General features: G+C 44.6%; 1 protein-coding gene across 1 annotated transcript; it reads right to left on the bottom strand.

Annotated features, from left to right (window-relative positions):
* Positions 1-10,117: 10,117 nt before the first annotated feature.
* Positions 10,118-25,778, bottom strand: LOC111977397 (tetratricopeptide repeat protein 7A). The gene is made up of 5 exons (XM_024006796.2): positions 25,300-25,778; positions 24,928-25,034; positions 20,581-20,715; positions 18,498-18,700; positions 10,118-11,133 (listed from the first exon to the last, which is right to left on the bottom strand). Exons 1-5 carry the CDS (start codon positions 25,461-25,463, stop codon positions 10,915-10,917), a joined length of 828 nt encoding a protein of 275 aa, XP_023862564.1. The 5' UTR covers positions 25,464-25,778; the 3' UTR covers positions 10,118-10,914.
* Positions 25,779-25,784: the final 6 nt, after the last annotated feature.

The following is a 25,784-nucleotide window of genomic DNA, read 5'->3' as shown; positions in this document are numbered from 1 at the left end:
TTTTACTGGGTTTTATAGTAAAGACATTCATTTAATTGTAAAATGTAATTGTAAAAATGGATTACCTTTTAATGTGGCATGAATACAACCAGTCATGGTGTTTTCATCTGATTGTCAAACAAATCACTTAAAAAAGTAGGCTACCTTCAAACGTTTGTCCAAAATAATTCCAGCATCCGAACAGTGCACTGTGCACCCACCAACTTTCATTCACTAAAGCTTAACGTGTGCGAAGTTCGGTAGCGGATGTCTACACCCCTTCTTTGGGGATTGGTCTACAGTAGTACTCCTAGGAGGAGTGGGAACATTAAGCGTTTGTTGTCATTCGACGAGAGACGACTAGTTTCATGCACATTTTTTTGCACTTGAGAAATACTGCACCAAACATGTTAGTTAGATTAGCACGACTAAGACCTCGGCAAAAACGTGAAAATTAATGACAGATTTTGAGGAAGTGTTTCTGGCTTTTGATGTTGCTACGGTGGCTCTAGAGGGACAAAACAGTAGTATTGCCGCTTTTTTTCTCATGTTTCAAGTAAAGGTCTTTAGAGAGTATGCAAGCACAGACGCTCGCTTTGCCTAGCCGAGTTCTGCTAGGAGTAAACCAAACCTATGTATGTGGACGCCTTTAGCAAGTGGCCGAGACTATCTTCTGAGCGTGCGAAACAGCGCCCCTCTGTCATAGTATATGTAGCCCATCTATCTGATGCCGTCTTGCCAAAAAAAGAGTATGATATGCCATACTATTTTTGGCCAGACAGCATGAGATACATGAGCTACACATATGGAGACAGAGGGGCGCTGTTTCGCTCGCTCAGATGCTTTATCTGAGATTTATGCGTCTTTCTGTCTGCACGCGTCTCGGTCAAATAAATTATCAATATTTAAATATTTTATTTGGACGGGCAATGAGGTACGGTAGGGCGGGCCAGGCCCCTTAAGGCCCGCCAAAGCTGGATTCAATCCGTAGCGCCGAAGATCAGCGTTACAGCCTGATTGCGTTCGCAGAGACTGCAGTCACGGTAAACGCCGAGTACGTCGGCTCAATCGAAAATCACCTTCAAATTTCAACTGCGCTACAACGTTGATCTTCAGCGCTACGGATTGAATCCAGCCCTAAGTCCTTCTGCATACCCCACTCGCTCTCTCACTCTCTCTCTGCTGGCAGCCTGTCCTGCAGGCTGTTTTGCTTCCACAGTATCTGCTCTGCTATGCACTCGTGAGTGGGAAGGGGGGGGCAATGCAGTTCAGTCATCCATCACCTGCACATACAGTAGCTTAGTGCGGCTTGCTGCACATTCAACATTAGAAGAGCAGCCAGTGTCACACACTAAAAAGGGCTATTCTTACTGTCCATGAGCAAAACAAACACACGGGATAATGTGGACACAGGTTACACTGGCATAGACCTTGATAGGAATCAGACCTGTGGAGAGTAGGCCAAGTAGTTGTTGGGGTTTATACAACAGATCGTTTTTCGGTCCTGGATGCTGATTGGCTGAAACCACATTTTCATTATAGTCTTGATTGTGGGAATAAGCAGAGAGAAAATCCTCTTCTCTCTGTGCAGCTATGAGAGAAAAAAACAGGGAGGGCGTCTTTTGAGACATCACTCTGTGCGTCTCACTAGTTCCATTTCCTTGTATTGATATCAGTTCACAATGTCTGTATTCTCACAATCATCGCAAATATATCCCTAATGTCACTATCTCAGCACATCAGTTTAAACCTCCCAACACCTCACTTACTTGTCTTCAACTAGTGACACATACAAGTGGCTCAAGTGGTTCAAGAGCAGGGCACTTATTTCCGTTGTCATTATTTAGGGGGCTAAGGAGCACACTTTGAGGCTGACAGAAAGACATGCCTATTAACATGGGCCACAAGCCTGGTACCGTAAGTACTATGTGGTATCTGAGTATTTGCGGTGGGTGCATCATTGCTCTAGGCTATGGTACAGGGGACATTATAGCCACTTGTAACCTAGTGGTTAGAGAAGCGGTTTAGATGGAGAAAATCTGGTGCAGAGTGAGCTGGCAACCGGAGGGTTCCTGCCGTTATCCCAGATACCTTCGCCTGGTGTTGTGCCCTTAAGCAAGACACCTAACCCCCTACAATTACTCCAGGGGCTCTGCACTGTTGCTGACCAATTGCTTTCAGTCCCTTGGGGTGTGAGCATAAAGACACATTCTCATCTCTGTCAATAAAGTAGGCTAGATCTTATCTTATAATCCTTCATAGTCAGTGGTCACCATAACAACACTCTGATCTGTAACCTATGGCCCCATAGTGACAATTTAGCACAGCCCTTCTCTCACGTCCTGCATCAATGAAAGACGTGGGTTAGGCTGACACTCTCTCCCTCTCGCTCCTTGTCTCTTTCTATCTAGCCCCCAATTATACAACTCCCAGTCGAGGAGTTGCAGCGATGAGACAAGATCGTAATATCACGAAATTAAACAACTTCCTAAGACAACGCGGAGGAGTCCGTTTGGGGGCTGGGCTGCCCTACAATGGCGTTAAAATGTGTCTCCCATCTGTCCACTGTGTCTGCATTGTGACCAGAATTCCTAGTCTCTCCCTGTATGCACATTATTTGACAGATATTCTTTTAAAACAGTATTTAATTATTTATTTTTAAAAAACAACATTGATGCCACAAGTCAATGGTGTCACACGTTAATGATTTTAGAAGGCAATGATGATTTAAATTATTTTACTGTCCAGATAAAATCAAAATCAAATCAAACTTTATTTGTCACATGCGCACAAGTGTAGACCTTACCGTGAAATACTTACTTACGAGCCCATAACCATCAGTGCAGTTCAAGAAGAGTTTTAAAAATATATACCAAATAAACTAAAGTAAAAAATAATAAAAACTAACACAATAACATAACAATAACGAGGCTATATACAGGGGGTACCGGTACCGAGTCGGTATGCGGGGGTATAGGTTTGATGTAATTTGTACATGTAGGTAGGGGTGAAGTGACTATGCATAGATGATAAACAGTAAGTAGCAGCAGTGTACAAAACATATGTCTACACTTGTAAGACATCCAGACACAATGGGTTCCTGACTACCTCTTGAAGTGATCAGGAAGATCTGATCACAGTCAGATCACAATGTGTCTTTTGATTGTCTACACCTGTCTAAAAATGTGGGCACAATCAGAATGTGGACAAGATCAGGACAAAATATGTATGCTAGAACCAGGTATAAATGGGGCTAGTGAGAAAAGGGTAACATCTGATTGACCCAGGTTATACCTTCTCTCCAAAAAAGCAAAATAAATTAAATCTTAGAAAAGGCACTGGGCTACATTTTATTACAAGAAAATGTGGTTCTATTGTCTATTAATTACTTGACATTTTGTGATATCGAAAAGCAAAGGGAAAGAGATAAGCTTGTTTAATTGATCACCTTCTAAACTCCATGTAAAATCCTCTTCAGGGTGGTGACAGATGGGTCAGCTGCAGCCCAGGTTTATTGTGGGATGAAATCACTCACTTTCATTAGAAATTATCTGGTGTCAACAAGGCCATCTAGGCAGAACCGGCAACTCAAACACTACCTATTGCATTTCTGCGACCTTTTGATTTCCGGAATAGCTAAAATAATTCAGGAGAATATTGGGAAGGACCAAGCCATGATAGTGGATATTTTGAAAGCCCTCTTATCCTTATAATTGGCAGCTTTGAACAGGAAGTGGTCCGGCATCAAACCGAGTAGTGGTTCAAATGTTTTTGACTATTTGTGTTTTCCAATATTTGCTGTAAGGACATTTATCCTGAATTGGCTTATACCAGATCTGCAAAGACAACAACAAGTATCATTAGTCACTCCAATCCACCTCACTCTCAAGGTTGATGACCCCATAGCACCAAACGAGCAAAAACAAACTTTGTTCATTGACAATGCATTGAACCAAGATGGCCGCCCGACCTAAACTTGCTTTTTTAGGGTGAAAGAGGTTGAGGAGTCAAGTGTCAGGGCTGTACAGCAGATCTCCTATGTGGAGGAAATGTTGCTGCAAATGTTTTACGTCAATCAAGTGATCTGGATACACTCATTGTGAAGAAGGTGGATTTTGTAGCATTTATAGCCACAGTTATTCATTGTACTGCACAAGTGTCCAAGAAGCTGGACATCYTTGTGTCTGCAGACTAAAAGTTTTGGGGGCTCTAAGACGGTAGAAGCACTGCAAGGACTACTGTCACCAGAAAATGTCCCGCCCTCATAGGATCCTTCTGCGCCTGTGTAGGGACCTGATTCGAATTTTTGATTTTAACAGAAAAGCAAGTTGATTTTGCAAAGTTTAACTTTACTTTAACTTTGAAGTGCTGTTCACTTATGTCCTCTCCGGCAGGGTCATATCCACTCCCATCGCCCCGACACCACTGTGTTGACAGATGGCTAAAGAATTCAGAAGGCAGCATGACACCAAGGCGGGCGACCAGGTATCTTTTTACCATGTCATTAACAGCTGTGATAGGCCGACATTACAGCTCTATTAAATGACCTATAAAAGTTTAATAAGTTTGAATAGGCTGTTTTAGTGAAACAAGGGGTCATTGTTTATCCTGTAATGGTGCTGGCATGATGTTTGACACATGGACGAGGACCGCGGCTGTTTAAGGGCGATCAGGTGAGTCGGACTGGTGAAATGCAAACTGGGGGCAAGGTTGGTGATAGCTCTGCTGTAACTCATTGACACTAACTGGCTAACCTCAAACATTCTCAAGAAGAATGAGTAACAATTGGAAATCTGCCTCTTCAATGGCTGCCGCCTTTTATGTGTCAACGTCGTTATAGAATGCATTGTTAGGTCGCCGGTTCCTTTGTTGATCATTAAAGGGATATAACTACGTAGGTTTATATGAAAAACCACACCGATGACCTGCCATAATTGCCCTCCTGGCCTAAAGTTATCACCTTGTACTGAAATTCAGGTTGCCACACAGAACCTATTGTTAGCGTCCACTCTATTAACTTCCCTCTGCCCTACAATAACCCTCTGGAGTTTGGCAGTCTCATATGGTTGCTCCCTTTTTGACAGGAATACCACCTCACATACAGTACTGTACAGGGCTAATCATAGAAATAGAATGACTAGAACTGGCAATTTGTTCCATGAATTCCACCGTTCATGGAACTCCATTTCTATGGGGCCAAAACTCTTGTCAAGCTTTATATGAAACGATAGTAGTTTTCTAAAATGTTGGTATCACAAGCATTATAACGTTTTGTTACCTTGGTGTTACCGTGGTAGCGCTATACCGTGCAACAGTACTTTGGGCACTATTATGTTTTCCCCTGCAGTCAGTCCAGTTGTTTCCCACTCAGCGACAACAACCAGACCCATCACACTGTGTGTCAGTGTGTATGTGGGGGGGGGGGGGGGGGGGGGGGGGGGGGGGGGGGGGGGGGGGGGCGCGGGGGTGCGCAGGGGGGGACCCCTGCCCCCCCCCCCCCCCCCCCCCCCCCCCCCCCGACCCCCCCGCCCCACAGTGCTCAGGTTGAGTGACCTGGGACCTGGCAGCCCAGCCACCTCGAAGGGTAACGAGAGAACCCTGCCACGGCCACCTGACATCACCATGATGCTGCTACACAGCAGACACGGTCACTGGGACCCACCTATACATAGGGGAGAATAAAGAGCTAGGGACAATCAGAGCTATTAAGAGACAATTAAGTCTCTCCTGGGAATTATAGGGCACAAGTCTACAACACTTGGGTACATCACACACAAAACACACGTGGAATCGGATCTAAGGCTAGTATTATACTCCAAACAGTCTCTATAGCAAAACGTTACTGGAGCGTGCATAAAGTTACAACCTACAGCATACACAACATCTCTGAACAGAGCCCTCTGTGTGGTGAAATCACAAAGCAGTTACGGAGTACTTCTAGTTGAGTATAAATTGAGCCTTAGCCACCTCTGAAGCACCAATGCAAATGCCTGATCATATTGGACTGGAGAACGCAGAATAGCTTACTATACAGGGATATACTGGCCGTGTGTACAGTGCCTTCAGAAAGTATTCATACACCTTGACTTATTCCACATTTTGTTGTGTTACAGCCTGAATTCAAAATTGATTAAATATATGTTTTTCTCACCCATCTACACACAATAGCCCATTATGACAATGTGAAAACATCTTTTTTGAAATGGTAGCAAATTTATTGGAAATTAAATACAGAAATATATGATTTACAAAGTGATTCACACTCCTGAGTCAATACTTTGTAGAAGCACCTGGTGGAAAGCAGACTGAACAGGTTTTCCTCTTGGATTTTGACTGGGCTTAGCTCCATTTCGTTTATTTTTTACCCTGAAAAACTCACCAGTCCTTAAAGATTACAAGCATACCCATAACATGATGCAGCCACCACTATGCTTGAAAATATGGAGAGTGGTACTCGGTAATGTGTTGTATTAGATTTGCCCCAAACATAACATTTTGTATTCAAGACAAAAAGTTAATTGATTTGTATTACTTTAGTGCCTTGTTGCAAACAGGATGCATGTTTTGGAATAATTTTATTCTGTACAGTATTGTGGAGTAACTATAATGTTGTTGATCCATCCTCAGTTTTCTCCTATCACAGCCATTTAACTCTGTAATTGTTTTAAAGTCACCATTGGCCTCATGGTGAAATCTCTGAGCGGTTTCCTTCCTCTCCGGCAACTGAGTTAGGAAGGTCGCCTGTATCTTTGTAGTGACTGGGTGTATTGATACACCATCTAAAGTGTAATTAATAACTTCACAATGCTCAAAGGGATATTCAATGTCTACTTTTTAATTATTACCCATCTACCAATAGGTGCCCTTCTTTGCAAGGCTTTTGAAAACCTCCCTGGTCTTTGTGGTTGAGTCTGTCTATGACATTCACTGCTCGACTGAGGGACCTTACAAATAATTGTATGTGTGGCGTTCAGAGATGCAGTATTCATTCCAAAATCATGTTAAACACTATTATTGCACACAGAGTGAGTCCATGCAACTTATTATGTGATTTGTTATGCACATTTTTACTCCTGAACATACAGTGCCTTCGGAAAGTATTCAGACCTTTTGACTTTTTCCACATGTTAATATGTTACAGCCCTAATCTAAAATCCATTAAATAAATACAAATCCTCAGCAATCTACACACAATGCCCCCTAACGACAAAGCGAAAACAGGTTTTTAGAATAATTTTTTTTAAATTCAAAATATAAAACAGAAATACCTGATTTACATAAGTATTCAGACCCTTTGCTATGAGACTCGAAATTGAGCTCAGGTGCATCCTGCTTCCATTGGTCATCCTTGAGCTGTTTCTACAACTTGATTGGAGTCCAACTGTGGTAAATTAAATTGATTGGAAATCATTTGGAAAGGCACACACCTGTTTATATAAGGTCCCACAGTTGACAGCGCATGTCAGAGCAAAAATCAAGCCATGAGGTGGAAGAAATTGTCCGTCGAGCTCCGAGACAGGATTGTGTCGAGGAACAGATCTGGGGAAGGGTACCAAAACATTTCTGCAGCATTGAAGGTCCCCAAGAACACAGTGGCCTCCATTATTCTTAAATGGAAGAAGTTTGGAACCACACCAAGACTCCTAGAACTGGCCGCCAGGCCAAACTGAGCAATCGGGGGAGAAGGGCGTTGGTCAGGGAGGTGACCAAGAACACGATGGTTACTCTGACAGAGCTCTAGAGTTCCTCTGTGGAGATGGGAGAACCTTCCAGAAGGACAACTGTCTCTGCAGCACTCCACCAATCTGGCCTTTATGGTAGAGTGGCCTGACGGAAGCCACTCCTCAGTAAAAGGCGCATGACAGCACACTTGGAGTTTGCCAAAAGGCACCAAAAGAATCTCAGACCATGAGAAACAAGATTCTCTGGTCTGATGAAACCAAGATCAAACTCTTTGGCCTGAATTCAAAGTGTCACGTCTGGAGGAAACCTGATACCACAAACCTGGTACCAGCCTCAGACAGGGAAGAAGGTTCACCTTCCAACAGGACAACGACCCTAAGCACACAGCCAAGACAAGGCAGGAGTCTCTGAATGTCCTTAAGTGGCCTAGCCATAGCCCGGACTTGAACCTGATCAAACATCTCTGGAGAGATCTGAAAATAGCTGTGCAGCAACGCTCCCCATCCAACCTGTCAGCGCTTGAGAGGATCTGCAGAGAAGAATGAAAAAAAACTCCCCAAATACAGGCGTGCCAAGCTTGTAGCGTCATACCCAAGAAGACTCGAGACTGTAATCGCTGCCAAAGGTGCTTCAACAAAGTGCTGAGTCAAGGGTCTGAATACCTAAGTAAATGTGATATCTGTTTTTTTGTTTTAATACATTTGCAAAAACTTCTAAAAACCTGATTTTCTTTGTCATTATGGGGTATTGTGTGTAGATTGATGAGGGGATTTGTATTTTTTTAAATACATTTTAGAATAAGGCTGTAACCTAACAAAACGTGGAAAAGTAAAGGGGTCTGAATACTTTCTGAAGGCACTGTATTTAGGCTTGCCATAACAAAGGGGTTGAATACTGATTGATTCTAGTCATTTCAGCTTTTCATTTTTTATTAATTTGTAAAATTTCCGAAAAACATACACTTTCACATTATGGGGTATTGTGTCTAGGTCAGTGACAATTTAATCCATCCAGGCTGTAACACAACAAAATGTGGGAAAAGTGAATACTTTCTGAAGGCACTGTGAAATGTTTTAGATGTCACGTAGGCTAATTATTCAGTCTGGACTGGCTGGGTGATGAGCAGAACTGCCCTGAGCCCTTCATCAGCTGATGTCATCCTGAGAGGCTTTGCGGCAGGCTGGCCCATTCATTAATCTGTCTTCTTTTACCAGCCTTGTCCTGACCGAGCTACATTATAGATCACTTCACATCCGCACGGATTAGGCCAGCGCTTTTTATACCTCTCCATGGGGTCCGTCAGCCATTCCATGCATTTGATCTATTCAAGCTAGCACACATGATTCAACTTGTCAACTAATTATCAAGCCCTTGACTGGTGAATCAGGTGAACTAGTTCAAGGCTACAACAACATAGTGGGATGTCTGGTGGTCCCCGAGGAGAGATTTGATTTGATTCATCATTCATCTCCCATACACCAGCCCGGCGCAGGTGTCACACACGGGCTAATGAGGGGAAGGGGGAGTGAGTGGTGGAGGGTAATGGAAGTAGTAGAGACAGGGATTGGAAGAAAATAGTGACAGTGGGTGATCTATCATCAACATAAAATACGGACATGCATGTGGCTTTTGATCATGTGCGAGCGAAGTAGGCCTATATGAAACAGAAAGACTTTGATACGTTTTAGTCATAACTCTATCGTGGGGGTTGAAAGGGTTAATAAATTGTGCTTGCAGAGGGGGGACTGGGACGCTTCTTCTCGAAACAGAAATCAACGTAGGACACAGAGCCATTGATTACAGCAGCCAATGTTGCCAAACAGACTAGATACCTCTCCGCTTCCCCCGTTACTCAAACACGGGATGGCTGCTAGGCAACCAGGCCACATCACATCAGGTGGAGAAAGAGGAGAGAGAGGGAGGGATAGGGAGTGAGAGATAGAGAGAGACACAGCAATGGCGAGGGAGAGCAGAGAGAAAGGAGAGAGAGGATACAGAGAGAGAAAGAGAATAGAGGAGAGAGGGGGTAGTGAGAGAGCAGAGAAAGAGAGGGGGTTGTGATTTTCATGGCAGAAACTGCACTGGCAGTATTACATAAGATAGCAGCTCGAGTACCACTGTCCATATTAATGTGGTTCGGCACTGGGAAGTGATGAAGATTAGTCACAAGTGACAAGACAGATGAAGATGCACAATCCCACAGTGATTTAAGTCATTGTTTATGAGGACAAAGAAGGACAAATGAATTTAAAACAACACACACACACACAATGAATCATAATATTAATAATACAGAAATGTACAATACAAACAAACAGTGATTTGAACATAATGGATTATGTCAGTTACATACACAGGCTGAAGGGTCTCAGTCAATGAGAAGAAAATGTAATGATACTATAGGAATGATCCCTGAGAGTGGATGTATACGGTCTGTATAACAATGTAGTGGATGTATACGGTCTGTATAACAGTGTAGTGGGTGTATACGGTCTGTATAACAGTGTAGTGGATGTATACGGTCTGTATAACAGTGTAGTGGGTGTATNTGTATACGGTCTGTATAACAGTGTAGTGGGTGTATACGGTCTGTATAACAGTGTAGTGGATGTATACGGTCTGTATAACAGTGTAGTGGGTGTATACAGTCTGTATAACAGTGTAGTGGATGTATACGGTCTGTATAACAGTGTAGTGGATGTATACGGTCTGTATAACAGTGTAGTGGATGTATACGGTCTGTATAACAGTGTAGTGGGTGTATACGGTCTGTACAACAGTGTAGTGGGTGTATACGGTCTGTATAACAGTGTAGTGGGTGTATACGGTCTGTATAACAGTGTAGTGGATGTATACGGTNAGTGTAGTGGGTGTATACGGTCTGTATAACAGTGTAGTGGGTGTATACGGTCTGTATAACAGTGTAGTGGATGTATACGGTCTGTATAACAGTGTCACGATACACTTGACTTGTCCATGAATGCATGTGAGCGATTATTATGAGTGCATAGACATAGATAAAGATGAAGAGAGTAGATAAAATGGAGAGGGGGAAGGGAGGAGAGCGAGAGAGAGAGCAAAAAGAGTGAAAAGGGCAAGAGAAGATATATTGCACCAATTTGCACGTGTAAATAATCATACGCATGTGTGTGTGTGTGTGTGTGTGTGTGTGTGTGTGTGTGTGTGTGTGTGTGTGTGTGTGTGTGTGTGTGTATATGAGTGTGTAATACAGTAGTACCCTCTGTCTGCTCCTCACAGCTCGCGGGGTATGATGGTGAAGGGCCTGATGGGGCAGGAGGACTCCAGCTCCAGGGCTGTGAGGAAGCAGTCTGGAGCCTGGCTGCTGCCCTGTGACTGCAGGGCCTCCCCCAGGCCGCTCCACGCCTCGTGGGACGTGCTCTGGGCCTGCACCGCATCCCGCAGCACCTTCTCCCCCAGACCCACACGCCCACACCGCACCAACAACTGGCCCTGAGGAGGGGAAGGCAGGAAACAGGAGGAGGTGAAGTGATGAAAGGTGAGTTTGAATGGGGGATAAGTAATTGAGAGATTACAGAGACAGAGATTTACAGATGTAAGATCTTAATTTGATCACTCTTTTGTTTCATGAAATGCAAACTTGTGGTGTAGTCAAGATTTAAAAAGGTTTCTAAAATGTGTAATTTCCACATAAAAAATGTCAGACTTGATTTGATCTTATGAAAAATGTATCAACCCCTACTAAAAATGTCCATTAATTATAATCCACATAATAATAATTCACATTTCCTGTTGCTGCAGGATTATTTTCCTGCAGTAGCAAAGTGGTTGAAATTAAGATCCTACATCTGTAACTTTGGATCTAGCTTTGGCCATATCTAAACCATAGCTGTGTTCGAATACCATACTAGCATACTGTATACTACATACTATTAGTTCATTTTAGTACTGTAAATGGAACAGTATCCTTTCAGTTGAGCGTACTGGCACTTCGCCAGTCTACCGGAAGTAGATGCTGTTGCTATGTAACCTCTTGCTAGCTAGTTAGCGTAACAAATTACTAGTTAGACATTTTAGGACTTCGGGTGTGTTCTTAAATTCAATCTGGTGAGCCAGAGTGCGCTGGTAAATTCAGAGTGTTGTCAGATTTTCAGTTTGTAAATTCAAAGCGTTTCTCTCTCAGAGCGCTCTGGCCGAGGAGTAGGGTTGATTTAAGCGTTCTGACCTTACAACGGCAGTCAAGCACTCAAGCTAATGTTGGCTAGCTTGCTAGCTACTTCCAGACACAAATGAGAGTAACCACTGACCATTTTACTCGCCCTAGCAGAGCTGGTTAGGCAGTTTTCATCTTATCCACACAAACTGTTTTAATTACGCTTTTTTTGCCGACGTTAACTGACACCGGCCATATTCAACCTATGTTGAGCGCTCGTAAATTCATTATTCTGCGCTCTGCCTCTGGTACACTCAGACGAGAGTGCTCTGAAATCGGAGTAGATAGCCAGAGCGAATTTACGAAAGCACCCGAAAGTCATTGAGAACGCACAGGACTATACCATTTAGCTAAGCTAAGAATGACGGGAATAATCAAGTCAATAAACGTTGGGTAGTTAGTTAGATAGCCGATAGTTAATATAATGGCAAGTTTGCTGTATAAGTAGCCAACTAACGTTAGGTAGCTAGCTAACATACCGGTACATACTGCTGTAATGATATGCTATGTGGTTCGTAAGGACATCGTAGCTAACAAATTGTCAGCCAACATAACGTGCAAGGTAACTTATTTGAAAAGTAATTACTTTATTACATTGATCAAAATGTTGTTAACATTTGTCATAATTAGTTAAAGCAAGGAATTTGTATCCCCTATCGTTGGACTTCGACTGCATATTTTCCACCATTTTCTTCAAATTTGAAAACGATGTGAAGCCACGCCCATTTCCCGAAGAATTTCATTATGGGCCCTAAAGTACGGCAATAGTGTCCTCTGCGTGTATACTTCATATTTTGGCGAATTTAGTACGACATCCGGGAACTTTTGGCATACTAACTATATCCATACTATGACCAATAAGCATACTATATACTCAATTCACAGTACGGTTAGTGTGGGTAGTACGAGTATTCGAACACGGCTCATGAGAACCCTCTGACACTAGACATAGCATATCAGAGGGGCACTAAGGGCACATTTGGGTCTTAATGGAACACACACACAAAAACAGGGGAGAGGAAGCCATGTCCAGCTGCCTAAGAGGATGAGATGTTGCCAGTTAAAGCTCCTGTTTGTCCCAACTCTTCATTTGCACTGGCGTGTCAGGTGATTGCAGCCAGAGGCATTTCCAGAAAGGATGGGATGTTCGTGTGATGAGGATGACTACTCCCTATGTGTGTCTTTGTGTCGGTGTGTGTGTGGCTGTGTGAGAGGGCAGTAGTGGTCAGCCCAGCGTGACATGTCTCTTTAAAACTTCTCTCTGTGTGTCTCCAGAGTCCAGCAGCATAACAGGGTATCACGCAACCGACCAACGGCATGAACACACACACACACACACACACACAGCCTCCAGTGCAGGGCTTGCCTGAGGTCAAACAGCCGAGTCTTGTTATGCAGGCTCTGCTCACAAGCCCCAGATTAATTGGGCTGAAACTCAGAGAGCTGTCTAGGGGCTTTGACGCAACCTCCAATGAGGATGCTCTGCTCCCTCTGTCTCTCAGTCTCCAAGTTCCTCTATGCTGTAACTCCATACTCTCTCACTCCTTTTCCTGCAGTTGTTACTGTATTCTCTCGATGCTACTGACCAGAACTGAAGAAAAGACGGAAGGAGATCTTAGGTGGGGTGCAGAGACACAGTGGAAGATGCAGTATAATCACATGGTGGGTGTATTGCCATTGTTAAGGCACTGGCGTCCTCATCATCTCACACTGCCAGCGGGTCTTTGATCTATTCGTTGCCATTCCACTGCCCTACTGTCACCAGGACTTACACTCTGGGACTTATGGGAAATAACCACCCAAGAGTCGGTTCTGAAGTTTCAATTCTTCCTTTCTTTGAAGTTTCTGGCGCACGCACGCACGAGCACACAATGAGGCAGTGAGGGTTCACCACTGTATTTCCTCTCCTCAGGGTTTACATGATGCTGCCTAGTCTAATGCTCTTAGGTCAATGGTTCAAGGAAATAAACACCCTATACTGCGCCGTAAACAAGGCAGAGGAAAACAAACCCTGTGTTTAGAGAGAGGAGGGAAGAGAGCAGTAGAGAGAGAGGGAAACAGAGAAAGATTGAGAAAGAGGAGAGAGGAAGAGAGCGAGAGACAGCAGTAGAGAAACTGAGGGACAACCAGACAGAGCGAGAGAGTAAAAGACAGGCAGAGAGGGCCCTGTGCCAGTAGTATGTATCTGAGGCTCATCCCCTTGGTGCCCTGGTGGCCCGGGCCGTGACCCAGCGTGGCGCCTCACACCTGAACCCACTAATCCTATCAGAGATGTGGCGGTGATGTAATCCCTGCCTGCCTGGTTGAGCTGGCGGAGCTGGGCTGAGAGTGAGCTACGATTACTTGGGCCCTGGCCTTGCAATGCCCTATTCCCAAAAAGCCCTATTGCTGGGAGCCTTAGTTATCCCTAGTAGCCCTCTGGTAGCCCTGTCTCTATCACCTATCTTTATCTCCCCCTCCCTGTCTCTCCGCCTGCCCGCTTGACCCTAGTCTTGCCAGATTCAGGGCGCTCCGGAAAAGGACTAACCTGCTCGTGACCTGACCTGACTCATACACCCGGGGGAGCCAACCGATATGAGACACCTTATGTCAACACTAGACAAGCTGAACCAGCTAATCCAATCACTAAAGTACACGCCCATTCAGCTAACGAGAGAAAGCGGGAGAGAGATGGGGGAGGGGAGGGAGAAAGCGAAATGAAAGGAAAAAAACGGAACAAAGAAAGAGAACGAGAGGGAGAGAGAACGCAGAGAGAGAGAGGGAAAAAGACAGACGAAGTAAAAGAGGTGAACACATGCACATAGGCGAACAGGCACAAGCCAGCTCCCCTCCTCCTATCTTTCTCTCTAGCTGGTTATCAGAGGTATTGCTCAATAGAATATATTTCCCTGGTTGCTAGGCAATCCCATAAAGCGCCCGAGAAGGAGCGAAGTGTTATAAATAATGTATTTGCATTATCAAATGAGCTGCCAGCCACCCCCATCCAGAGAGAAGAGAGACCGAGAGAAAGAGAGAGTGGGGGGGAGGAGGGGGCATTGGATCATTGAAACGCAATTCATTCTATGAGATGAAGTGATTGCCCTTGACCGTATATCTGTATGCGTCTCTGTGTGTGTCTGCATCCGTCTGTGAATATATATGTGTGTCTGTGTGAGTAGAAGAAAGGAGAAAGGGACAGAGAGGAAGAGAGCAGCTGGTTCAGTGAGAAGAGGCCTATGTGTAGCTAACTGACACACAGCTAAGCAGCAAGCAGAACAGAGGAGAGAGGAGCAGAGGTGCTGGGATGTGGAGGACGTTGAGAGTTGTGGTGAGAATCATTTAAACAGAAGAGTCAGGAAGAAGGCAGGGCAGGGAAGATCAGCTCCACTGGCTTCCCAACTCAGGCATCACTACCAATCCTAAAATACACCCAACCAACTGGCCCTGGGGATGAGTCACACTACCTACACTGGCTTTCATAATGTATCACACACACAGTTGAAGTCGGAAGTTTACATACACTTAGGTTGGAGTCATTAAAACTCGTTTTTCAACCACTCCACAAATGTATTGTTAACAAACTATAGTTTTGGCAAGTCGTAATTGGACATCTACTTTGTGCATGACACAAGTAATTTTCCCAACAATTGTTTACAGACAGATTATTCACTTATAATTCACTGTATCACAATTCCAGGGGTCAGAAGTTAACATACACTAAGTTGACTGTGCCTTGAAACAGCTTGGAAAATTATGTCATGGCTTTAGAAGATTCTGATAGGCTAATTGACATTGTTTAAGTCAATTGGAGGTGTACCTGTGGGATGCACTTCAAGGCCTACCTTCAAACTCACTGCCTCTTTTCTGACATCATGGGAAAATCAAAAGAAATCAGCCAAGACCTCAGAAAAAAGTCTGGTTATCATTGGGAGCAATTTCCAAACGCCTGAAGGTACCACGTCATCTGTACAAACAATAGTACGCAAGATAAACACCATGGGACCACGCAGCCGTCATACCGCTCAGGAAGAAACGCGTTCTGTCTCCTAGAGATAAACGTACTTTGGTGCGAAAAGTGCAAAAAAATCCCATAACAACAGCAAAGGACCTTGTGAAGATGCTAGAGGAAACAGGTACAAAAGTATCTATATCCACAGTAAAACGAGTCCTATATCGACATAACCTGAAAGGCCGCTCAGCAAGGAAGAAGCCACTGCTCCAAAACCGCCATAAAAAAGCCAGACTACGGTTTGCAACTGCACATGGGACAAAGATTCACTTTTTGGAGAAATGTCCTCTGTGTCTGATGAAACAAAAATAGAACTGTTTGGCCATAATGACCATCGTTATGTTTGAGGAAAAAGGGGGAGCTTGCAAGCCGAAGAACACCATCCCAACCATGAAACACGGGGGTGGAAGCATCATGTTGTGGGGTGCTTTGCTGCAGGAGGGACTGGTGCACTCCACAAAATAGATGGCATGATGAGGGAGGAAAATTATGTGGATATATTGAAGTAACATCTCAAGACATCAGTCAGGAAGTTAAAGCTTGTCGCAAATGGTCTTCCAAATGGACAATGACTCCAAGCATACTTCCGAAGTTGTAGCAAAATGCGTTAAGGACAACAAAGTCAAGGTATAGGAGTGGCCATCACAAAGCCCTGACCTCAATCCTATAAAAACTGTGGGCAGAACTGAAAAAGCGTATGCGAGCAAGGAGGCCTATAAACCTGACTCAGTTACACCAGCTCTGTCAGGAGAAATGGGCCAAATTCACACAACTTATTGTGGGAAGCTTGTGGAAGGCTACCCGAAACGTTTGACCCAAATTAAACAATTTAAAGGAAATGCTACAAATACTATTTGAGTGTATGTAAACTTCTGACCAACTGGGAATGTGATGAAAGAAATAAAAGCTGAAATAAATCATTCTCTCTAATATATATGCTGACATTTCATATTCTTAAAATAAAGTGGTGATCCTAACTGACCTAAGACAAGGAATTTTTACTTGGATTAAATGTCAGGAATTGTGAAAAACTGAGTTTAAATGTATTTGGCTAAGGTGTATGTAAACTTCTGACTTCAACTGTACATACTTTACACGTCAGTCACACCCACACACACAGACACATACTTTACACATCAGTCACACACCCACATCAACACACACACACCTCATGTTCCTGTGGCTGGTGGTGTGAGAACAGAGTATAGGACTGACAAACAGTATAAAGACCTAGTGAATGTAATAATACTGTATAGGCCGAGTGAATCTAATAATACTGTATAGGCCGAGTGAATCTAATACTACTGTATAGGCCGAGTGAATCTAATAATACTGTATAGGCCTAGTGAATCTAATAATACTGTATAGACCTAGTGAATCTAAAAATAGCATTGTCTGGATAAGCCTCTCCCTTGGTGTAACCGCTGGTTATGTTGAATATAGACTACATCATCACGATATAACACTGTTTTATTGGGGAGTTGGGGGAGGATATTTTGGGGTAACGCCCAGAAAGATGGAGGGAATGAGCTGTTGCTAGGCAGCGAGCGGAAGAGCGAGCAAGTCTGTAGAACATCCGCTAACGTTGTTGAGCTAGCTGCATTTCTAATTACCGTCGCTTGTTAAACCAAGTTATTATTAGCTTGCTTGTAAACAAAGCTCATAAAACGAGAACAAGACCATGTCAAAATGGCTGCCACGGTTAAGGGATAGGAGGTTAAGATACCAAAACCCTTTTAACAGCAAACTAGTACAGGCAGAGAGACAGCGAATTGAATGGGCATTGTGGGGAACCTACCACACACACACACATTTAAAAAGGTCACATCCTAACTGGAGATACTGTCTCTCAGAGGAGAAACTGCAGTATTGGTTCTGAATTGTAATACTTGGATTGGAGCAAGCAGAATTGGCCATACTCCACATAACATGCTGTTCTGCTTACACATACGCACAGAAAAACACATGCAGGCGCACACTCCGACACACACAGCGACACACACAGTGATACAGACACACATCTGTCATAGGAGACAGTGGGCCAGTGCCAGCTGGCTGTGTTTCAGCTCCTCACCCCAGGGATTGGTACTCCCACTGGCCAAATATGGAAGCCAAGAGCACCCTCTCACCCCCCACCCACACACCCACACACACACCCACACCCACACCCACACCCACACACACACACACACACACACACACACACACACACGAGCGAGAGAAAAGTACTGGCCTTATGTGGTCACACTGCGGCCACTGTTTAAGCCAGAGAAGCATTTACGGCTACACAACCAATGTATGGTCACTATGGAGACAGCATGTAGGGTAATGGGAGAGTTGGATCCAGGAGATGAGGGGGGAGAGGGAGATCTGGGGGGAGAGGGAGATCTGGGGGGAGAGGGAGATCTGGGGGGAGAGGGAGATCTGGGACTCTTTATGGATTGGAGCATTTCTTACAGAGTGCTGTGGCTCACAGGACATATTTTCAAGATGGTTATCTGTTATTACTGAGGATAATAGGCCTGTTGATGGGCCCCAGGTCTTTGTGTGTGTGACTCTTACCAGGACTGTGTGTGTGCATGTGTGTGTCTCACCAAAACTGTGGTACCCGTATGTGTGTGTCTCTCTCTCTCTCTCTCTCTCTCTCTCTCTCACCAGGTGCAGCAGTATGCGGTGTCCATTGGGGTGGATGGCCAGGGCTTCATCGTACAAACCCTTGGCCTCGTCCTGGTTCCCTTTGAGCTCGGCCAGCCGGCCCCTTAGCAGCAGCACGGAGTGGGAGTTGGGGAAGAGCACAGCTGCCTCCTGCACACAGAACTGGGCCTCCTTCACACGCCCCTCTGCCATGAACAACTCTCCTATGGGAGAGAGATGGCGGGAGGCGAGAGAGCGACGGAGAGAGAGAGAGAGAGAGGGGGGAGAGAGAGAGAGCATCGGTTGAGACAGCTGACAACAGTATGTGCTGATAGTGCCAGGCTAACACGTCACATCACCAACTGCCCGGCCACCGTCGTTCGACATGAATGATTCTTGTTTCATTCCTCTTTGTTTTACCAGGTATGTTGATTCAGGACTCATTCACAAGGTTGACTTGYGGAATATGTCGAGGAGGAAACGATACATACTGTACCAACATGACATTGGACACATACCCACATAATGGACTGAAAGAAGATTCAGTCATAGGCTCAGAGATACAGATGCATATTTACCCTGACAGACACACAAACAAGACCAGAATGCAGTGCCTGGGAAGTAATGAGGCTCATGCCTAAATAAGGGCATTGCATGCTGCTGCTGTGGCTCAAGACAAACCCCAGGCTGCCCTCAGCACAGACAAGCCCGCAAGCACCACACTGGCCAATTACAGGCTGGATAATGGGCCGGATAGTGGGCCATCCACAGGCCCCTCCCTCAGGCCACCACTGACCAATGGAGGGCAGGACATTGGGATAGAGCTGTCTCTGGGGGAGAGTGGACACCAGAGGGACTGACAGCTTAACCATTAGAAACTCTTGAGGGGAGGCTTGCCTAAAACACTTTCACTTAGCCTGTGTGTGTGTGTGTGTGTGTGTGTGTGTGTGTGTGTGTGTGTGTGTGTGTGTTTGGTGGTTGTGTTGTGTGAGTGTGTGTGTGTGTGTGTGTGTGTGTGTGTGTGTGTGTGTGTGTGTTGTGTGTGTGTGTGTGTGTGTGTGTGTTTGCCAACACCGTATATGCCTTTATGCGGTAGCCAAGTAAAGTGTGTGTGTGAATGTTTGTTTATCCGTTTTTAAAAGTGGGCACAGATGGGAGCTATTTGTGCACGCTATTATGCACTCAAATAACGCTACTCAGAAAATATAAAACCACTATTCCGGATCCCATTTTCTATAAACAATTGTTCATATTCCTCACCTGGGCTTGACACCATAATGGAGAACACAAATAATATTAACGAATCTCTGTGCCTACATGTGAGATCATGCATAGTGGCTGTGTGTGGCTGTGTGTGGCTGTGTGTGGCTGTGTGTGGCTGTGTGTGTGTGTGTGTGTGTGCGTGCCTGCGTGCGTGCGTGGAGCCAGGTCACGCTGGGTGGTTGTGTCCTGCCCTGAGGTGAGGAGAAGTGCTGTGTGTGTTCGTGCTGCCTGCCTATTGGGCCGATCAAGATGTGAGATTTGAGGCAGGAAATGATGACCCACATGACAGAGGAATGTGACTGGAGAGGGAGGGGAAGAGACAAGGGCATGACTGCCCAGCCACACATCCCTGCCTGTCTGGGAGAGGGGAACACAGGGTGTTCACTACACTGGCTCGGTCTGTGCTGGGAGGGAGATATAACAGATGCCTCTAAAGACTAACTGAGGTACAGTATATGTGTATCTACTGTACATGTGATGTAAAGTTCAGTGGGTTTTGCAGTGAAATTACCCTCAAGGGTCAAATAGAAGACAAATGTCAGATGACGAAAACAACCTTTGCTTAAAATCCAACACAGGGAACTCGACCCTAACTCATCCATCGGTACAGTGATGGCCTTTCTCTCTGCTCAGTTCACAATTATAGGGTAGGATGCACACCCCTGCCCTCTGGCTCCAGTGGAGTGCACTCTCCCTCCCTTCCTACAGCTGGCAGCAGTAGTGTCCACTCCGGTGGTAGAGTCTACACTCCCTCCTGTAGCTAATTTCAGTGGGTAAGAAGCTTATCCTAGCTGAGTCCAGTGTACACTAGATAGTTATGTACACTCCCTCCCTCCTGTACCTGCTTGCAGCCAGATGCGCTCCAGGGTGGTCCAGATGTAGGTGGGGCCCTGTTTGTGGGCGGAGCTGGCGGCTGACACCTCTGACATGGCTTGCTCCAGGCGAGATAGAGCATTGGACGGACCACTCTGAGAACCTGACCCAGGGACAGTTCATAGTCAGCACACATACAGCATTATACACTATCACACACACACAGAGCTTGATCTAGGAACAGTTAATACTTAGTCAGTACACATACACACAGAGCCTAGGCCCCTATCCACAAAGCATCTCAGTATACACTTGACACTTACATGCGACTTCTGCAGTCAGAATATGAAAATCGCATTTGAAAAGACGCTTTGTGTTCTGATTGTGTTCAGATCTGGCTGACAACTTCAGGAGGTGGTCAGGGATGCATTGAGTGCGGATTTCTCCTCAGTCTGGACGCAATCAGGCTACTGAAAGCGCATACAGTGGTCAACGTCATCAGCACGCCTCCCACAAGTCTCCAGAAAACGTGTGTCTTGGGACCGAGGAACCTTTTCATTATAACATTGGAGGAACTACGTTCCTAGCGTGTGAGGAACATGTTTGCCGGCCTCATAAACGCTAGCTAGCTAGCTGATATTTAGAAAGGAAGAAAAAAGCAGAGGAAGACACAAAATAAAAAGTTGAGTCAGAGTCTGAAGAGTGAGGACAAAGGGAAGATGGCGGAAGTGGATGCTGAGTTTGAATCAAGCAGTGCGTCTAGCAAAGTTGGTGAAGACGAATGTTTTGACTGGACAGTAGTAGCGAAAACTGGAACATAAAGGAAATTGTCGGGGCCTCCCGGGTGGCGCAGTGGTCTAGGGCACTGCATCGCAGTGCTAGCTGCGCCACCAGAGTCTCTGGGTTCGCGCCCAGGCTCTGTCACAGCCGGCCGCGACCGGGTGGTCCGTGGGGCGACGCACAATTGGCATAGCGTCGTCCGGGTTAGGGAGGGTTTGGCCGGTAGGGATATCCTTGTCTCATCGCGGTCCAGCGACTCCTGTGGCGGGCCGGGCACAGTGCGCGCTAACCAAGGGGGCCAGGTACACGGTGTTTCCTCCGACACATTGGTGCGGCTGGCTTCCGGGTTGGAGGCGCGCTGTGTTAAGAAGCAGTGCGGCTTGGTTGGGTTGTGCTTCGGAGGACGCATGGCTTTCGACCTTCGTCTCTCCCGAGCCCGTACGGGAGTTGTAGCGATGAGACAAGATAGTAATTACTAGCGATTGGATACCACGAAAAAAATAAGGAAATTGTCTAAAATTGGAGTGGAGGATACGTGTATGAACGATAATGAATCGCTTGTTGTTGGGATGCGTTTGTTTTTTAGTAAGGATGCAAAAGTGGGAAACCCGTTTGAGGTGTCGAAAATGGTGAAGTATGCACTGGGAAAAGTAGAGTCTGTCAGAGTGACCAGGAGCCTCAAAAGAATCCGAACAACATTTTTGTTGTTTTGAACTTCGTGTTTTGAACTTCGGAGTAGAGCACCCGTCAAAGGAGTCATCTCAGGGGTAACGACAGACGTTCAGGTTGAATACATGAAGGGAATTCCTGGTGTGGATGGGGCCTGGCGTCTGACCCGCTGGGTGAATGGAGAAAAATAAGAAAGTCTGTCTGTCCTGTTGTTTTTTTATAAAGAGCAAATACCTACGCATGTGAAGCTTTGTTTGGAAGATACGCTGTGAGAGCTTTCGTCCGCAAGCCATTGCAGTGTAAAGGATTTGGCTACGTTTCAAGTGTGTGTAGACAGACAGAGTATAATTGAAGAACAGTGTGTAGAAGGACGACGGTGTTGCAATTGTGCTGGGATCATGATCCCAACTTCCTGGAGTGCCCTTTAAGGGTGAAGGAGATTGAAGTGGCAAATGTTAGAGCGGTCAATCGAATATCATAATATTCTTTTGCCTATTCCACCGTTTGTAGAATGCATACCGGCATTTGAATATCGTGCGGGAAAAGGGAATCCGGACACACTGTGGACACGGTAGACACATTTAAATGTAGGACGGAATTCCATCAACAGAACTCTATGATCAGAATACTAAAGCTGCATGAACTGTCAAGTCTAGGGCACAGCTCAAAAAAAGATCTTAGGAATCCTGTTAAAACCTGTTTTAAGACAAAAACAACTCCCGCTCAGAGTAGATTTGAGGATGATGTTAAGACACTGCCTCTACACAAACTATGAGCCAGGAGTAAAATCAACTCATAAAACTTTATCTCAGCTGGTTATCATGACAGTTTGAGGTACTGCAAAGGAAATATAGTAATTACCCTTGTTGCAAATGATGGGGAATAACCAATCGCGATGAGACATTGCCAGCTGTGAACTCAATTGCATGTTTCAAAAAAACACCTTGAATGTGACTGTACATCAAATATTTCAATGGTAAATCATTTTTGCCTGAAACTATTACTTTGCCACTCATAAGTAATATGTTGGCATCCATATATATATATATATATATATATATATATATATAGATGTATGGCTGGATGGATGGATAGATTTGGCTAATTCTGATGGCTGTTAAAAGCGTAATTTTGACGATATTACTGTTATTTCAACACACTCGTCACTCCCGTTTAACAATTCTGTATCACTTTGGCACAGTAGGCGTCAATGCCTATACGTTGGGCAATTGCAGGCATCTGGGGCTTATGTTAACTTTGATTGTGTTCGAGGAAAATGATTGAAAGATCTAACGTTGTATGCAACGTTGTCAACATTATCGGCAAGTCACTTATTATCTTATTATTGACGAGGCGATTTAGAATTTTTAAAACGGGAGTGACGAGAGTGTTGATATAACGGTAATATTGTCAAAATTACGCTTTTAACAACCATCAGAATTGGTTAAAAAAAAAAAAAAAAAAAAGACAACATATTAGGCAATAATTAAGAGTTGGTAAAGTGATCGTGTCAGGCGAAAATTATATCAAATATTTTACCACTGCAACATTTTATGTACAGTCACTGTGGTTGTCTGAAGCGTGACAGAGTTAGTTTACATCTGGAGATGCCTCGTCGCGATTGGTTATTCCCCATAATTTGCGACAATGTCAGCGTTAATGTGTGTCATCGCTATCTTTCCTTAAAACCACGACAGTCTGAGGTACCGCAAAGGAAAGATGGTGATGACGCTCATTGCCTTTGTTGTATTGATGGGGAATAACCTATCGCCAGCTGTCACTTCGATAGTACGCTTCATACAACCACAGTGACTGTAGCCTACATCAAATGTTGCAATGATAAAACGTTTTGATATAATTTTCGCATGACGCGGTCACTTTGCCTACTCTTAATTATTGCRTAATATCAAAGACACTACAAAACTCTGTGCTAATATGTTGGCATGCATAACCGTTTTTTTTTTATACCAATTCTGATAGTCGTTGAAAGCGGAATTTTGACAACATTGCCGTTATATCAAAACACTCGTCACACCCCCGTTCAACATTTCGAAATCGCATTGGCACAGTAGTCATCAATCAAATCACTTGACAATGATGTTGCATACAGAGTTGTATACAATGTTTGAAAGGCCTATCATTTTCATCGAACACAATCAAAGTTAACATAAACCCAAGATGCTTTCACTTGCCCAATTTATTGTCATGCCCAATGCAGGCATCTTTTTTTAACAACGTGGTGTTGCGCTCCAGAGGGATACATTGGAATCATGTTGGTAATTACATAATCGATAGAAAAACGTGTTTATTTATTATCCTAGTGGTTATAAGTATTTAGGCATGTCATGTGAAATAGCCCTCGTGAAATAACTGTCAATAGTGCAAGATATAAGGCTTATGGTTGAATATGGGTGTAGATTATTTATGGTTTGATCATATCAAAATGCACAGGAACCACATACTCTATTATCAAGAAATACCTGCTGGTAACTCTTAACTGGTTAGGACATTGCTTGTMGTGTCCAAAAAATCTGTCGACTATAGTGGACTCTTATGACTAAAGAGGCTTCATGCATAGCTTTTATTTTTACCCATAAGAGTAGGAGTAAAATGTCTCTATTCTCAGCACTTACAATTTTCTACTCGGAGACGCTTTGTGGATATGGCCCCAGGTTTTAACAAAATTCTTAGGTTCTTTTTCTGAGATGCTTTGTGGATACGGACCCTGGTCCTGGAACAGTTCATTCTGAATCAATACACATACACGAAAACCCCTCATTTACAAACAGCAGATCATATTATGTAAAGATACACTATCCAAATACTGGTCTCTCTTGCTAAATAGATTTGTGTATTATCTCAATGAGACAAACCCGTCTAAACAAAGGTTACATGGACATCAATACACCCAAGAGGCAGTACAAACCAGTCTCACTGTCCTGGAAGTCTGGCAGGGTGAGGTGGAGGCCGCTGGGTTTGCGGTTGTGTGGAAGTGGCTCTGGTAGGTGGATACTGCTGCTGTCATCCCCCTCACTGCAACGCCACATGGCAGCTAATCAATACACAGCAGAATCCTTCCCAGCTCCCACTCAGCAGCAGCCATTATAGCCACGCAACCAGTGCAGTAGACAAACACACTCACAAGCACACACATGCATACACACACCCACACATGAAACACAAACACATTATAGACAGAGACAGACACCCACATGTAACACACTCATTAACCACATAAACAGAGAGACAGGCAGGCAGGCGGACATATAGACACAGACACACACACCCATACACACACCTGGTACGTGTGAAGTCATAGCGGCTCTGCCATAGCTGCAGCATGTCTTGGCAGGTCTGGAGTGCTACGCCCGGCCCATACAGAGCCTCCTCCAGCTTCACCTTAGTGAACAGCAGACTGAGTGACAAGGAGCACAAACAGCAACACATCAACACAGCATGCATCAATTAGTACACCATTAGCACTTTACACATCGATACACACATTGGTGTGCTGTACCATTTCCTTGACACATCAGGAAAAACACACACACACACACAACATTGGCTCAATATTGACACAACATTGCTGTGGTTGCTAGGTTAGCACATACTGTTGGCACGTCAACTAGGACCTGATGCTACCATCATATAGGATAAGCATGTTTATCACTGTATGTTCATAGAGCTTTGGTCCTCTGTTTTTCAACAGATGGGAACTGTGTGAGTCTGGAGGGTTACAATATGCTACAGTGGGAGGCTGAGCTGGGAAGGGAAGAGAGAGGT

Source organism: Salvelinus sp. IW2-2015, linkage group LG18, assembly GCF_002910315.2.
Source record: "Salvelinus sp. IW2-2015 linkage group LG18, ASM291031v2, whole genome shotgun sequence".
NCBI lineage: Eukaryota > Metazoa > Chordata > Actinopteri > Salmoniformes > Salmonidae > Salvelinus > Salvelinus sp. IW2-2015.
Note: the sequence above shows the minus strand (reverse complement) of the source record. Positions and strands in the feature narration are given on the sequence as shown.

Coding starts and splice junctions, on each gene's coding strand:
- LOC111977397 (XM_024006796.2), bottom strand. CDS start 25,463: ATGCATGCTGTGTTGATGTGTTGCTGTTTGTGCTCCTTGTCACTCAGT. Junction 25,035..25,299: donor TATGACTTCACACGTACCAG/GTGTGTGTATGG, acceptor GTGGCGTTGCAG/TGAGGGGGATGACAGCAGCA. Junction 20,716..24,927: donor CTTCCAGGACAGTGAGACTG/GTTTGTACTGCC, acceptor TCCCTGGGTCAG/GTTCTCAGAGTGGTCCGTCC.